Source organism: Humulus lupulus, chromosome 9, assembly GCF_963169125.1.
Source record: "Humulus lupulus chromosome 9, drHumLupu1.1, whole genome shotgun sequence".
In the NCBI taxonomy this organism is placed as follows: domain Eukaryota; kingdom Viridiplantae; phylum Streptophyta; class Magnoliopsida; order Rosales; family Cannabaceae; genus Humulus; species Humulus lupulus.
Window position 1 is genome coordinate 33519815 of NC_084801.1, and position 17195 is coordinate 33537009.

At 40.0% G+C, this 17195-nt stretch overlaps 1 protein-coding gene across 1 annotated transcript; it reads right to left on the reverse strand.

The window, feature by feature from the left end:
* Positions 1-880: 880 nt before the first annotated feature.
* LOC133799598 (disease resistance protein SUMM2-like) lies at positions 881-16404 on the reverse strand. Its single transcript, XM_062237601.1, has 2 exons — positions 16245-16404; positions 881-1830 (listed from the first exon to the last, which is right to left on the reverse strand). The coding sequence occupies exons 1-2, from the start codon at positions 16402-16404 to the stop codon at positions 881-883; spliced, it is 1110 nt and encodes a 369-aa protein (XP_062093585.1).
* Positions 16405-17195: the final 791 nt, after the last annotated feature.

Below are 17195 nucleotides of genomic sequence, written 5' to 3' on the forward strand. Positions count from 1 at the left end.
AATAAGCATTCATAAAGAAGTGAGCCATTGATGTTAGAGTATTTATTTAAATGGTATATAAAATCAATTTGTTACAAATAATTGATTTACTATATTAAAGTCAATATTTAATTTATTGACAAAATATTCTAATTAATGGTCAACATTATTTGTTACCTGATTTTGTTGTTACCCGATTTTTCATATCCCAACTAATTGAGAGAATATCTCAATCTGTGGCAGAGACTCTGATGGTAGGTCTCACTCTATAAATATAGAGTACCGGCCCCCAAGCTCACTGCTCATTCTGACTTTCAGTAACTCCATCTAAAAGAGTTAGTGAGAGCTTGGAAGCCCGTGTACTCATTCTAACTTCTGTTTCTTTTCTTTTGTAGATCTAAAGCTAGATCGAGGTTATCAATTGCAATGGCTGGAGGTATACAATATTCGATCCTCTTTTTGTATATGTTCATTCTATATATTAATTCCGCCTAAATGTATATAGGATTGTTCATATGCCTACATTAATTTTAATCTAACAATTGATAGAATATCCTAGGCGTTCCAGACTGTCAAAAATAGTATACTCATCTAGGAACCCCTCACACATCCAATAATATATCGATTCATCTCTATTTATTTCCCTATCTTCTGGAAATAATGCACAATTCAAAAAATAAGATCTAACTTTCTCGCTAGATATATTATCGTAACTGAATTTTAAAAGAGGAAATACGTCATCTCTCATGCCTGAAAATTTGGAGGTTGAGTCTTGTATGATCTGAATTGCATATTTCTAATCTTGAGGTGTTCTGTTACAAGCCATGGCTCAACCAATGCTTATTAGTGTTAGTGGTAAACCATCACATTCTTTCGCAACTATTTAAGCTAACTCAAGAATTTATGGATGGACATTAAGAGCTTCTTTGCCAACCTTTTCTTCAAATAACTTCAATGATTTTTCCCATGACAAGCACTTCACTTCAACTTGTTTTTCAGGGGTCATACGACAACAAACACCCTTGGAACAAGTTGTGAATACAAGCTTGGAGTTGGAACCATTTTGTCTGCTAGGCAAAGGGATCCCAAATTTAACAAGATTAATTCTCTTCCATATGTCATCCAAAACCAAAACAAATTTCTTTTTGCTCAGCATTTTTAAAATGTCTTCATATTTTTGTTGACATGTTTTGTTCTTCCACGTGACACCAGAGCACCCAATTTTGTCTCCAATGTCATTTTGTACCTTCTCAATAGTATGATCTTTAGACATAACTACCCATATAACATTATAGTTTTTTTTTGAGTTGATACTTTTCAAAAGAGTGGTTTCGCCCACCCCTCCCATTCTATACAACCCCATAATACTAACATTTTCATCATTGATGTCCCTCCAAACCTCTTCAAGTTGTAATTTCGAGCCCACACTTGGCTCGGCTGGCAATTCAACCACCAGAGCTACTGGTTCTCTTTCAGCCACCAACTCAAAGGCCCGTTTGCTCTGCAAATCAATCACTTGAGCAAGCATTCCATGCACTATTTTCCCAAACTTGTAGCTGGATCTGTAGTTCTTTGAGCAGCAACCACAAAGGCAAAGTCTATTAATTTCTTCAGAGCTTGTTAGCATCAGTTCATCAACTTTAGTTTCCATGGCTTCAACCAATGAAATCCATCTTTGGGCCTCATCCAAGCGTTTCATGTGTGGCTCTTCCTCAGCCACAATTACTCTCCTCAGCACGTCATTGTTCTTATTTTTTAAGTGATCTAAAGCTTTCTTAAGAGCTTCAAGGTTTTCTTCAAGCTCACACACATACTTGGCCTCTCTAGCAGTGAGTTCGAAACAAGATGATACTGAAAAGTTAATTATTGAACCACAATCCAAAGAGATGCAGTTACCTATAATGAGATGAAAATTTTGGTGTTTGTGAACTAAAAATTAAGAAAGCGACAAAGGGATGGAGAATAATAATAAGCAAGAAAAAAATGGGAGAAGAAGATAATAAAGTTTAATAAAGGTAGTGATTAAAAAAAAAAAGTTTGATAAAGGCACAGAATAAATCAAGTTTGATAGTAAAAAGAACACACATCTCCTCTTTGTGGTCATAAATTTTGATGACTTGGTAAAACATTTTGAAAAACTCTCTAAGAAAAAATTCAACCATTAAGTTTCTTATTAAAGAATACAAGTTCATATTTTAGCTTAGCTAAAAGAATATGCAATTATTTTATATATTTATTTATGTATTATATAAATTATTTAAAATATTTGAAATAAATGTTAAAGATACTTTATTTTGTTCTAAAAAAATATATAATTTTTATATTTATTAAATATTTTACAATATGCTTTATTTTAGTAATTTTGTATCCATAATTTACTCTCTATAAAATGTACTTTTGTTGGAACAATTGATCCAAGGACAAATAACCCTCTTGCCCCCTCATTTTTTGCAAGAAGTTGTCATTTAGCCCATATTATTTGTCTTTATGTCCATTTGTTCCATAACTTACAAATGTAGTTCTAATTTGTCCCATTTCTCTATTCTAAAACTAAATTTACTACTTATTATATAAATGGGGTAAAAACAAACAATTATTTATTGAATATACTCCTTATAACTTTTTAGTAATACACATATAAAATAAAAATAGACATATAAAAAATTAAATTTGAGGCATAAATACCTATGAAGTTTGTTTTGGCAGCAAAAATACATATTGTTACTCTTGTAGTGTGAACATTGGTATCTAGGCCGTTAAGTGTGTCAAGCGGCACATGGCAGGACCCAATTGGCGGTAAAATTCTCTTTTGAAAAATGTGTGGTATAAATACCTAAATAATTCGTTTTGTTATACTTTAATGCCTAAGTAAAATTTTTGTAGGTAAAAATTAAATTAAATAATTTATTTACCTCAAAAAATTACAAAAATCTAATTAACAAATTATTGAAATGTTAATGAAAACAAAAACAATTAAAAGTTCATCTTAAAAAACTAAGAATTTTTAAATTCTTAGACATTAAATTATTAGTTTTTAAAAATTCATCTTAAAGTTTTTTTTTTAAATTCATTTTAAAAAAATATTAAATTTTTAGTTTTTTTAAGATGAATTTTTAGTTATTCTTGTTTTAATTAATATTTTAATAATTTGTAAATTAGATTTTAGTAATTTTACAACATTTAAGTGTAACAAAATGGACTACATATGTATTTATGCCACAATTTTCTCTTTTTTTTTTATATGTTTATTTCCTTTTATATGTGTATTACTAAAAAATTATCAAGAGATATTCAATAAATAATTTTTTTTTACCTCATTTATATAATAAATAGTAAATTTAGTTTTAGAATAGAGGAATGGAGCTAATTAGAATCATATTTGTAAATTATGGGGTAGATGGACATAAAGACAAATGATATATGATAAATGACAACTTCTTGCAAAAGTGAGAGAGCAACAGGGATATACGTCCTTGATCCAATAATTTTGCATTTCATTTTTATAATAAAAATTTAGGAAAATTATGTAGTGGGGGTGCCAATTTAGCCCCTATCGGTAGGAGCTTTTCTGTTTTTGGCACATAGATAAATTATAACCTAATTTTTTTATATGACGGTGTATATTGTAGTTATACCAGGCATCCTACCAGTTTTCAAAAAATTCCGAATAATTTACAATGCCAAAAACAAGAATCAAAACAGTCAATTGCACGGGTGTTTTTTTTTTTATATATATACGCGTGCAACTAACCATTTTGAACTTTAGTTTTTGGCATTGTAAATTATTCGAAATTTTCCGAAAACTGGTGAGGTGTCTGCTATAACTACAATATACATTGTCATATAAAAAAATTATGTTATAATTTCTAAATGTGCTAAAAACATAGATGCAACTACTAGTAGAGGCTAAACTAACACCCTATTATAGAATTCTAGGCATAAAGCACCAGTTAAAAAATTGTTTAAAACATTGATATTTTTTCATTAAATTATATATATATATAAATATATAATAGGATCGATGAAAAAAAATCAATCTTATAAAAAAAAAAAGTAGAAGCAAGTAAAAACAAAATATACTACGCTACTATAAATCTGATTTTTGAAATCAATCATTCAATAAAAATGCCAAAAATCTAAAAAGTAAAAAAAAACAAAGAAAAGAAAAGAAATCATTCACGTTTTTTGTTTTTTTTTTTCCATGAAGTGAGCCTTGCTAAACACAAGATTCTTTGAGTAATAGAAAATAACGAAACAACAAACCAAAGAGTTCCCTTAAACGGAACGACCTAAGATGCAACAGACCACACAACAGGTGGTAAAGGATTCACAAAAACAATGATACAAGAAGAAACAAATGTATGGGCTTCTAATGCAGCTGATCCTAACAACCAGACCTAGAAAAACAGAACACACAACAAGAACCAGACACCACCTCTAACAAACGAGGCCAGAAATGGTAAAGGAGAAATCGAAAACAAAGAAAACTAATAAAAAACTGAACAGATTTATAGCAGACAAACAACGATAGTGGACTACATCACACTAGTTTAAGGTAGGAACCAAGCCCTGTAGTTGTTGATGACATCACCACTGCAGGATCTCCAATAAATATCCCCTTCAATGTCATAGTGGAGAGCATACTTCGCCACGTTGTGAGCCATATAGTTAGCTTCTCTGTTGATCTTTGACAGCTCCCAATGGTGTAATCGTGAGCACAGTAGAAGGAATTTCTTTCTTGTATCTTCTAGGCATGTAATTTTTGATGGGTTCCGTTTGGCCAGAGCTTTAATAGCCAGGGTACAATCGCTCTAAAATAAGAGCGAATGATCGGACTGTTGTCCTGCCAATTAAGCTTGTTGACGCAGTTTTTCGCTAACGGTGTATTAAGAAATAATATGATTGATTAGTGCTTAGTAACAAACCGAAAGATGAAATGAATTCACAAGAACACAAATCTTTTACGTGGTTCAGTGATTAAAATCCACGAGTTTATATTATTGTTTTTTCTCTCTCTATTTTGGCAGTTTTTTTATTACAGAATAATCGTCCATCTCCCTGTTTAATATTTCCAATATTTATAGAGAAATTTCATGGACAAGTTTGGCTAACCGCGTGAGTCAATCACAGATTTACATATTTATTACATTTAATATAAACTATTCTCATTTATACCAGGATATGATTTGATCACAAAGTAAATGGTCTCCTAATATCTGAGACATTAAATATGACAGGTTGGCCATAAATAATCATATAAAAGTACCCGAGTCTTTGGGGATCTGCGGGTACGCAATATATTTGAGTTACCACGAGCTGGATATTTCTCTGAGCTCGTACTTCGACAACCATTTGAATTTCATGAGCTCGCGCTTCACAACCTCTGTATCCCTATCTCGTATGACCAATGTGCAAACTGAGCTGCCCACGTGGATAATAAATGGATTCCTCGGTTATTCTTTCCATATATTTATTTGTCAGTTGTACCCGAGCTGAGTGAAGGACTCGTGCTGAAATGAGGGTACAACATTTTCCCCCCAAGTTTCTGCTCGTAGTTCATGTCGTCACCTTCTGACCTACACAGTAGAGACTTTTAGAATTATGCTGCATTAAACCATGTCTGCCCACTACTCGAGTACTAGACACGTGGTATACCACAATTGGCGTTTGCTCGGGTTTCGAGGCCTGCAATAATTGTCTAGTCATCTTTTTGCCGTTGTTTTGTCTTTTTAACCCTGGCCCTTAGATCTTGTACTAACTAAATCGGATGACCCAAATTAATTTACGTTGTTTACGTATAAATAAGGTAGGCAATTTTCAGATTTCACCACCTTTCATTTGAAATTTTTCTATATTTTCTCTCTTCTGCATTTCCGAATCCTTCTTCTTTCTCAGAAAACCCAAAAGTCGTTCGTTGCACCCAGTTAGTCAGAAGTCTTCCAGGAACTTTCCCCTGCAAAGTCTACTTCTTGTTATCGAAGAACATACTGTAAGTACCTCGTCTTTTGGTTTTGAAGAAATTTTTCTTTTTTCTGGTCTTTTTTGCTCTTCACCATGCTCATCCGCACTTCACCATAGTCAATATTAGGCTATTTTCCAAATGTTTTTAGCGAATAGGCTTCGACTTAGGTTTAATGGGTAGGTCCTAAAATATCTTTAGAACTACGACATTCATAAAACTAGGTAATTTATGGGTAAAGTTGGGTAATCCATGGCGAATTCAGAAAATACCCATTCAGGATATAGGAGATGAAAAGTTTTTAGGGTTCAAACTAGGTTTCTATGGGGTCACGCTTCTTGGGTGGTTTTGCACTAAATCACCTCCCAAATAAAATAGTGGTCTGATATTCTGACACACGGATCCCTAAATATCAGGGGTTTGTTAGGAAACCGAGGCGCATAGCTTAGGGTAGGGCATGGCATCACGCGACGGGGCTGAGGCCAACTCAGCTCGTATATCAAAAATAAACATTCCCCTCCGTTCTTCCGCATCGAAACCTTTAAATTCTCCTAGGTCGCCTACTAATTAGGTCGTTCTGTTCGTTAGGCGATCTGATGGCTCCCAAGAAGAAGGCATCCAGCTCATCTGCTCTGCAAAAGAACAAAGGGAAGGAGGTCACCTCAGAATCTCCCATTCCCCACATCAGTCTATTGGTGGAGAAGGAGGTGGTGGTTGACCCCAATGCCTACTTCGAGGTGGAAAGAATCATATCCAAGATTATGACGCAGGGGAGGGTAAACAAAATCATGCTAAGCCATAACATTGAGGTTGGGACCGGAGTTCTCATTGCCCGACCTACTTTTGAAGGGGAACGGAGTTGCTCCCCTCTCCCAGACGATTTCGCGGCCTAGAGTGACTAACACCTGAAGGCAGGAGCCTTCCTCCCCTTGGACAAATACTTCGCAAACTTTCTGAATTTCGTGAAGTTGGCTCCATTTCAGCTCCCCCCAAATTATTTTAGGCTTTTGACGAGGCAAAAATACTTGTTTTTGAAGCATGAGTGGGAGGTCCGAACTCCGGCAGATATATTATATTTGTTCTGCCTCAAAGCCAGCCCAGAACAGAGATGTCGAGGTGACAGGTTCTACTATCTCACCAGATTCCCCAACTCTGCTCCCATCATCGAGCTCCCAAGCCATCCCAACGACTATAAAGACTTGTTCTTAATGTCGAACGAGTTTTGAAACTGTGAACACAGATACTTCAATCGTCCTCGTAAGTTTTTTTAATCTCTGACTTCAGCTCGTGAAATTTTATTCTTTCCAAGATATTTTCCTTGTACATGTATTAACTGAGTTTATTTCTCGTGCAGCCATATTTGCGAGGACAGTGAAGATCGTGACCCTCGGGGGTCAATACGAGACATTGTCTGGGCTCCCACCCAGCAAGAAGGACTACCGCTAGGTCATGAATGATGTCACAATGTTGGTGTGTCAGTTGATTGGTGAAGGCCAGACGTTGGCCTTAAGGATCCAGGCTACCCTCCCAGTAATCCACGAGCTCCCGTCCTCTCAAGAAGAGGCCTTGCTGACCATCGAAGACGAGGAGGAGGAAGAGGATGAGGTGCCTCTTGTGAAAAAGAGGCGGGTTCCCGAGGCTATTCGGGAACCCGATTTAGAACGAGCTGCGTAAGGGGCATTAGCCGGTCACTCTGGCCAAGGTAACCCATACCCTTATAGGGAACTAGATAGAGTTGTTGCCGATTTTAGGTTAGTTAGATTTAACCCAAATCAGCTCGTCCACCATCATCCTCACAACCCAGACCGTAATATAACCCTGCTCCAGTGTGTAGACCACTTGGTGGTGCGTCATGACCATAGTTACCCTAAGGGCACCATTGTTTTCGACAATACCTTAAATTTTAGGTCTGCCATCTTTGAGGAGTACGGGACCACCTGTAGGACCTAGCCATCTCTGCTCCAGGGCGCCTTTGCCCCTAGATTTAGGTAGTACGTAGATGAGTCCAGCCCCGAGGTAGAACCTGAGCCTGAACCTCCTAGGATCCAAGAAATACTAGTCGTAGACTCTCCCTCTCCTCCAGTAGTCCCAAGGCCGAAGGTTGTGATTATAGACTCCTCCCCCATCCCATAGGGTAGGATCTTTATTTATTTTCTTTGTGTTTTTGACAACTTTAGTCGTGAGCTAATGCCCTTTTGTTCTTTTCAGGCGAAGATATGGAACAAACTGGAGCTCCTGACCTCCGTACGGCCTTCCAGGCCGGGAAAACCAGCTCGGGCCCCGTCATGAAGAGGCCTAGATTTACGAAGAAGGCCCTCCGACAACAGGAAATGCCTAAAAATCCCCTGCTAAGGGGAAAGGCACGAGCTCGAAAGCTCCGGTGTCTTCTGTTACTGATAGGAGGGTTCCTCCTCCCCCTCCTCTGCCCTGATTCGCGCCTCCCCAAGCTGCTCAAGTGATACAAAGTGATCCTCCAGCTCCCCTTGTCCCAACTGCAACCGTCCAAATACCAGTAGATCCCCAGGATCTAGAAGAAATCCCTAAAGCCTTTCGAGGAATCATTTACGAGATGGCGAGCCATATGGTGGGGGACGCCTATAGGGCCATCTCGAGGGACCGGAGGACTATAGTGGAGCGAAGCCCGGAGAATGTCATGGAGTCTGCCTCACTGTAAGTTATCTTCCCTTGGTGAAAATCTTGTTGTCTTTCTCTTTTTTTTTTTTTACCAAGGATATCTCTGACTTGTTCTTTTTTATGTTGCAGTCTGCCCTGGTTCAATATCGCAGCATAGCCCGTGCTAGGGATAGAAATGATGAGCTCAGGGCTGAGCTTAACGCTGCCAATACAGCCCTGGCAGCCACTCAAGAAGCCGAGCAAACCGCTCAAAAGATCGCACATGATGCCAAGGCAGCCCTCACCTCGTCCCAAGAAAATGAGCAGGCTGCAAAGGTTGCCCTGACTGCCCTCCAGGATCAATTGGTTTAACTCTAGACCGAGGTGGGTGAGATCAAAGCTAAACTGCTCGAGGTAGTGGCTGCAGTCAAAGAAGAGATGGCGGCCTCATTGTTGTCCATGGAGGATATGTTGTACCATTGCTGAGCATTTAACCAGGATGGGAACTTTTCTTTCATGGATCCCGAGCTGTGGGATCCGTACCTTGAAAAATTCAAGGCTAGGATTTTGCAAGAATCGTCTGAAACGGGGGAGACTTCTGCAGCAGGCGAGGAAGTTACATCCTCAGAGGGGTCTGGAGGAACTCAGTGACCCTTTTTCCTTTTGGGTGTTTTTTATTTTTTATTTTTTTTGTAAACAATTGCCTTTGGGCTCAATTCGAGGTTTTCTCCTCAGGATACTTTTATTTTCAATTTATATATCTAAATTTTTATATGTTTATCTTTCCTTTATTATCTCTCATATTTATGACTCCTTAGACTTGTACATTCGAGATTGGGAATCGATTTTTAGACCGGGATAGATATTTTGAGCTCGGTTATATCCAAACTTTATGTGTTGATTTATATCATACCTGTTAAGAATCAGGCCTTGGACCTGGTTATATCTGGGATTTTAAATATTTTAAACTTAGTTCTTGTTAGGTTTATTGATAACTCGAGCTTTAAAAAGCCCTTAATTTTAAACAATTTTCACAACTTCCCAAGTTTTGTACCTGGTTGTATCCAGGGTTTTAAATGATCAAAATTGAGTTTAAACTAGGTTTATTGACATCTCAAGCTCTTAAAAAGCCATCAAATATTCAATTTTCCAAGCTTCTAAGTTTTGGACCTGGTTGTATCCAGGGTTTCAAGTAATTTAAACTTAGTTTGTGCTATGTTTATTGACATCTTGAGCTCTTAAAAAGCTGTCGAATAATTAATTTTCCAAGATTCTAAGTTTTGGACCTGGTTGTATCTAGGGTTTCAAGTAATTTAAACTTAGTTCGTGGTAGGTCTATTGACATCTCGAGCTCTTAAAAAGCTGTCGAATAATTAATTTTCCAAGATTCTAAGTTTTGGACCTGGTTGTATCTAGGGTTTCAAGTAATTTAAACTTAGTTCGTGGTAGGTCTATTGACATCTCGAGCTCTTAAAAAGTCGTCGAATAATCAATTTTCCAAGCTTCTAAGTTTTGGACCTGGTTGTATCCAAGGTTTCAAGTAATTCAAACTTATCCAGCGATCTTATTCTAATCCACCTCGGGTTATATGCCCCCCAAGTAACCAGATTGTAGAGACTTTCTTGGTTGCTTTTACAAAAATTAATACACGAGCTAATACAACCTTAACAGGAAAAATTATTTAAAACCACCATAACAAGAAAAATTATTAAATAATCCATCTGTTATTTAATTAAATGCGTTTATAATTAATCCTTACATGGATGATTGTACTACTGATAATACTTTTTTAAATTCATGGTGTTCCAGGTTCGTGGGACTATTTCTCCATTCAGCCAGGCTATCTTGAAAGTTCCTTCACGCAAAACTTCCACAATCTGATAGGGTCCTTCCCAGTTCAGGCCTAAAACACCGTCCTTGGGATCCTTATTCGCTAGAAAGATCCTTCGGAGAACAAGGTTGCCAAATCCAAAACTACGTCTCTTGACTTTAGAATTAAAGAAACGAGTGATTTTTTATTGATAATGGGTGAGTTGTAACTGTGAATCCTCTCGTTTTTCATCAATCATGTCAAGAGATGCATTAAGTAATTCATCATTCCGTTCCTTACTAAATGTCCTTTTCCTGTGGGTGGGTACCATAGCTTCGACTGGAAGGATGGCCTCGCTTCCAAAAGTTAAGGAGAAAGAAGTGTGTCCTGTGGAGGTCCTGTGAGAAGTTCGGTATGCCCAAAGTACTTGCGGGAGTTGTTCGGGCCATAATCCTTTGGCCTCATCTAACCCTTCTTAAGGCTCACCTTTAGGGTTTTATTCACAGCCTCGACCTGTCCATAGGCCTGTGGATGCGCTACCGAGGAGAAACTCTTAATAACGCCGTATTTTTCACAGAAGTTAGTGAAAAGATCACTGTCGAATTGGGTCCCATTGTCTGACACGATCTTTTTAGGAGGCCCAAATAGACATACAATGCTCTTCACCACAAAGTCCAGGACTCTCTTAGAAGTGATGGTTGCCAAGGGCTCGACCTCTACCCACTTCGTGAAATAATCGACTGCCACCATCGCGTAACGAACTCCTCCCTTGCCCATTGGTAGGGACCCTATTAGGTCGATTCCCCACACTGCAAATGGCCACGGGGATGAGATCATCGTTAGCTGGACTGGAGCAGCTCAGGCAACTGTGGCGAAGTGGTGGCATTTGTCGCATTTCTGAACATATGAGATGGAGTATTTCGTTAAAGTGGGCCAAAAATAGCCCTGCCTCAATATTTTCAATGCTAGGTTTTTCCCCCTAGACAGATCTCCACATAATCCTTCATGCACTTCTTCCATAATGGTTTTAGAGGCAATGAACGACCACATCGATATAATGTCTCATCCACTATCACATACCTCAGAGCTTGATAGAGTATTTTTCTTACATCCTTTCTTTCCTCAGGTAGCCTTCCCGTTGTGAGGTATTCCATAATGGGGGTCATCCATGTCGGTCTTGTGTCGATCATCTTGACCTTTACCATTTTTTTTGTCACGCTCGAACTCTCCAAGAACTCTATTGGCACTACATTCAAGGTCTCAACTTCCTTGGTGGTGGCAAGCCTTGCCAAAGCGTCAACATTAGAGTTCTGCTCGCGAGGTATCTGTTCAACAGTACTGTACTTAAATTCGGATAGCTCCCCCTTCACCTTAGCTAGGTAAGTTGCCATCTTGGTGCCTCGAGCTTGATACTCCCCCAATACTTGATTAACCACGAGCTGAGAATCGCTATAACACTGGATGACCTTTACTTTGAGCTCCTTCGCCACTCTCAATTCAGCTAGTAAGACCTCATGTTCGGCTTCGTTGTTAGACGCTTCGAATTTGAATCTTAGAGTTGTATGGAATCGATGCCCTTCTGGGGAGATTAATTTGATCCCAGCTCCTGATCCGTTCTCGTTCGATGATCCATCTATGAATATTTTCCACAACTCTTTTACCGGTTCCTTCAAAAGTTCCTCTTGAAATCTGGTGCATTTAGTCACAAAATTAGCATGGGCCAGACTTTTGAATGAGGTGTGTGGCACATACAATACCTCGAACTGACTGAGTTCAACTACCCATTTTAAAAGACGTCCTGAAATTTCAGGTTTTTGTAATACCTGCCTTAAAGGTTGGTCGGTCATGACGTTGATTAAATGGGACTAGAAATATGGTCGAAGCTTCCTCGAAGCCAATATTAGACAGAATGCCATCTTCTCTATCAGTGGATACCGTGATTCAACTCTGAGTAATCTCTTGCTTATATAATACACATGTTTTTTAGCATGGTCTTCTTCTCAAACTAACACGGCGCTGACTGAATTTTCTATCACGGCCAAATAAGGGAACAGAGGTTCTCCAGACAGAGGCTTAGACAATACTGGGGGCTCGGCCAAGTGTGTTTATAGGTCGAGGAATGCCTACTCGCACTCCTCAGTCCATTTAAATTTCTTGTTTCCTCTTAGCAAGTTGTAGAATGGCAAGCACTTGTCAGTGGATTTTAAAATAAAACGGTTCAGAGCTGCCACCTTTCCAGTCAGGCTTTGAACTTCTTTACGGGACCTAGGCGGGGGCATTTCTATCAATGATCTGATTTTATCAGGATTCCCCTCTATCCCCCTTGTATTGACTATGAATCCCATAAATTTTCCCGATGCTACTCCGAAAGTACACTTCTGGGGATTCAGCCTCATATCATACCTCCTTAAGATCTCAAAACATTCTTTCAGATTGGATACATGGTTTCTGACAATCTTGGATTTGACAAGCATATCGTCAACATTCAACAAACATTTTGTTGACTAATCGCTGATAGGTAGCTCCTACATTCTTTAGCCCGAAGGGCATGACTTTATAACAATATACATTAGTTGGGGTCATAAAGCTAGTATGTTCTTGGTCCACAAGATTCATCGCGATCTGATTATATCCAGAATACGCATCCATAAAGGACATGAGCTCGTGACCCGCCGTGGCATCTACTAACTGATCAATCCTTGGCAGTGGAAAGCAATCCTTTGGACAAGCTTTGTTCAGGTCGGCGAAATCGATGCAGGTCCTCCATCTTTCATTTGGCTTTGGGACCAACACGGGATTGGCAACCCAGATCGGGTATTTTGCTTCATGAATAAACTCGCATTTTAACAGTCGAGCTACTTCTTCCTCCAGTGCTTCAGCTCAGACTATTCCCCAACGCCTCTGCTTTTGGGATTTTGCAGGCACGTTCTTGTCCAATTTTAGAGTGTGCATGATTACACTCGGGCTTATTCCCACCATATCTTCATGTGACCAGGCGAAAACATCCAGATTCTCTTGTAAGAAATTAATCAGCTCCTTCTTCCTTTCATCACCAAGATTTTTTCCAATCTTAACAACTCTTGAAGCTTCTTTGGGATCTATGCTTACTTCTTCGAGCTCCTCAATAGCTTAGAGCTCTGACTTGCCTTCGCCCATTCATGGGTCAATGTCATCATTTGGGGTGATGTCACTATCCTTTTTTTCTTGAGGTTCTTCCATTCCACAAGCAACTTCCACTTCCTGGGACTCCTCACCTCCGTCACTTATGGTCATAGCCTGCTGCCCGGGTTGTGATTTTCCCTTCATAAAAATGCTATAGCATTCCCTGGCAGCGAGATAATCGCCTCTGACGGTGCATATTCCCTCCGATGAGGGGAACTTGATTGCTAGGTGGAGGATAGAGGTTATGGCTTCAAATTCCATCAACGCAGGACGACCCAAAATTGCATTGTATGTGGTTGGACAATTGATGACCACGAACTCAAGAAACTTGGAGACAATTCGTGAACCTTCTCCCAATGTTACCACTAATTCGATCATTCCGATAGCAGCCGACCCTTCACCAGAAAACCCATATAGAATCATTGAGGTTGCCTCTAGCTCGGTTACAGACAACCCCATTTTTTCCAAGGTAGACCTAAAAAGTAGATTCATAGAACTCCCATTTTCTACTAGCGTCCTTTGTACTCTCCAGTTGGCGAGTCGAACGGTTATGACCAAAGGATCATTATGTGGGAACTGAACATGGCTTGCATCTTCTTCTGTAAAAATGATTGGTTGTTTTTCCAATCGCTATTGTTTTGCTAACTGCTGTTCCGGGGCGAACTCCACTCTGTTATGGGATTTAAATTTGTTAATGTACCTTTTCTGGGCACCTCTGCTCATGCTTGCCAGATGAGGTCCTCTTGAAATGGTGGCTATATCTCCCCCTATTATCGGAGGAGGGTCGTCCTGATTCGCTTGAGCTCCGCCTTGATTCACTGAAGCTTCATGAGCTAACAGAGGGTTTTGTCTAGCGGGCTGATTGGGGATCACCCGATTTCGAGTGTATTGGGCCATAGGTCTCACCCTGATGAGAGTCTCGATCTCATCCTTCAGCTGTCTACAATCATCAATATTATGACCGATATCATTGTGGAATCAGCAGAACTTCAAAGGATCTATCTTCACTCTTTGGTTTTTAATGGTTCTGGCTTCTTCCATGGAAGGCGAGTAGAATTGGCTAAGAAGATGCGCTCTCTAGTATCCATGAGGTCGGTATAAGTTACGTATACAGGTTTAAATTTCTCCCCATAATTATTTCTCTTTGTTCTGCTCTAGTCGCCCTCACCATTTCCCTTCCTCTTATTATTTCCCCCTTGGTTATTTTGGGCAACGGTTTGGGCCATAGCTGTAACATCTGTTACCACTCCAACGGGCTGGATAGGGATTTGGCTGGTTCCTGTGATAGAAGCTCGCGCCTCTTCCAGGTTGACCCATCTCTGAGCTCGTGCCAAGAACTCATCCACACTATTAACTCATTTTCTCTATAATTCTTGCTACAGGTCGCCTCCAACAAGGATTCATGTCCTCATTTCCATGAGCTTGGAGCTATCGTCAACATCTCTATCTCGCACAGCAGCATTGGCAAACCTACTTAGATATGCCTTCAAGGTTTGCCAGTTGTTGCTTTACATTAGCCAATGAATCTGCCTTAATCCGAGCTGTCTGGGAAGCCCTGAATGCTCTCTTGAAATCAATAGAAAACTTCTTCCACGAGCTAATTAGATGTTGCTTGTACTGTTTAAACCACTACCTGACTGGCCCAATTAGAGTTGAGGGGAATAAAATGCACCTTAGATCGGGTCCGACGTTGTGGGCCATCATCATGGTGTTAAACATCCCAAGGTGATCAGACGGATCCCCATCTCCGTCAAACTTTGACAAGTGTGGCATTCTAAAGTCCACTGAATATGTGGCCGCTGTAATATTTGGAGCGAAAAGCTCGAGCTCATCCTCTGAGTCACACTCGTCTTTATCTTTTTCAGATATAAGCTTCTTCATTTGCTCCTCCATCTGAGCTAGCCTCTCGAGGGTTTTGTCCCTGGTCCCTAGGTTATTTTGGGGTTGTTCAACAGCTCTCATCCTATCATACGCGTTCGATGGGTTGTTGTCCCTCCAAGCTCGAGCTTGGTTTTTGGGGGCATTCCCATTATCACGTACTTCGGAAGGACCTCCCTCTTGATGAGTATAACTAACACCGTCTCAAGCTGAATTTATTCTTTGCGAATTTAGGCGATCACGCAGATCAGGCTGTGGATCGTATCGAGGGCTTTGTGCCAAACATAGATGATTTCTTAGATTTCCCACTGATCTACCACTTCGATGAATTTTAGTCCAATAACTTCCATTCGCGAAGCTACAGCTCACAATTGAGGCCGAGGATCTGGATTCTCAACACATGTCCGTGGAACATAGGTATGGACAGATGGAGGAGGATTTCTCCTACTCTCTCCATAAGCAAGAATGTCCTACGTGGCCTGAGGTGGTGTTGGATGTCTAATGGGTGATGGGGGATGCCTTACTGGCGAGGCAATCCTCATCCCGTCAGGATGAACTAAATTAGCCTGCCTCTGTTCTGCCCCACTATTTCTAGCTCTCTGCGCCTGACGACCTGATCGTGACACATGGGGTTTGCTGGAACATTCCTAGGCGCTTGTGAAGGAGGCACCGAACTTGGGGTTGCGGTCTTAACTGATCGAATGACTTGTTGATGACCTCTCCGAGGGCCACTAGGTTGAGCATTTTGGCGATCTCGCGCTGTAGGCACAGAACTTGGGGTGGCAGTTCTAACTGACTGACTTGGCTTGGATTGGTTATTCCTTTGGGACTTATGAGACGCACTTTGCCTCTTTTCGACATTAACGTCGGTTGCAAGAAGGGGTAACTGAGCCAAAAAATCCTTAATTTGCCTATTTGCCTTAGCAAGATGGCTTCTTAACTGCATATTCTCCAACTCAACTGCAGTTAAGTAGTCTGGGTTTGGATTTGGTGGCAATGACATCGAACTCCCAGTATCACCATGACCCACCGGTTGCTTTCCCGAACGTGGTTGGACTTCAAGGACATGCTCATTTGAAACAACAATATGATGGGCCTCCTACCCACCAGGCTGTTCCATCTCATTATCGTGCATTGAGCGAGTGAGCACCATGATGAGATATGAATGAAATTTTTCATGAAAGCATTAATTTCCCTCTCAATGAAAGCACCAAACTGTTGACGCGGTTTTTCACCAACAATGTATTAAGAAATTATATGGTTGATTAATGCTTAGTAACAAACCGAAAGATGAAATGAATTCACAAGAACACAAATCTGTTACGTGGTTCAGTGGTTAAAATCCACCGAGTCCACGAGTCTATATTATTGCTATTTCTCTCTCTATTTTGGCAGAGTTTTTGTATTACAGAATAATTGTCTCTCTCCCTGTCCAATATTTTCAATATTTATAGAGAAATTCTATGGACATGTTTGGGTAATCGCGTGAATCAATCACCTATTTACATATTTATTACCTTTAATATAAACTACCTGTTATCCAGATTTCCGGATAGCGTTTAGATTGATGTCCTCGGGGAAGCAGAATTATCGATGTCTTTCACGGTAGGTGACCAGAGCTCGCGGATGGACAGAAAGGCTTCGCCTCTCCTGTGTAGTATCCGGATTACTCTTCCAAGCAAGCACAACACGGAAGCCCGTCGACTCTCCCGCACTCCCGAAGGATACCCCTCGGGGAGGCCCCTTCCAGGAGAGGCTCTTCGAGTGGTCTCCGCGGAAACAGTTCCGTGCCTC

Bases quoted from the DNA above. Each gene is read 5' to 3' on its own strand.
- LOC133799598 (XM_062237601.1), bottom strand. From the start codon at position 16,404: ATGTCATTGCCACCAAATCCAAACCCAGACTACTTAACTGCAGTTGAG. The intron at 1,831-16,244 runs GTGCGTCTCATA...TTAACTTTTCAG, and splicing joins TAATGTCGAAAAGAGGCAAA to TATCATCTTGTTTCGAACTC.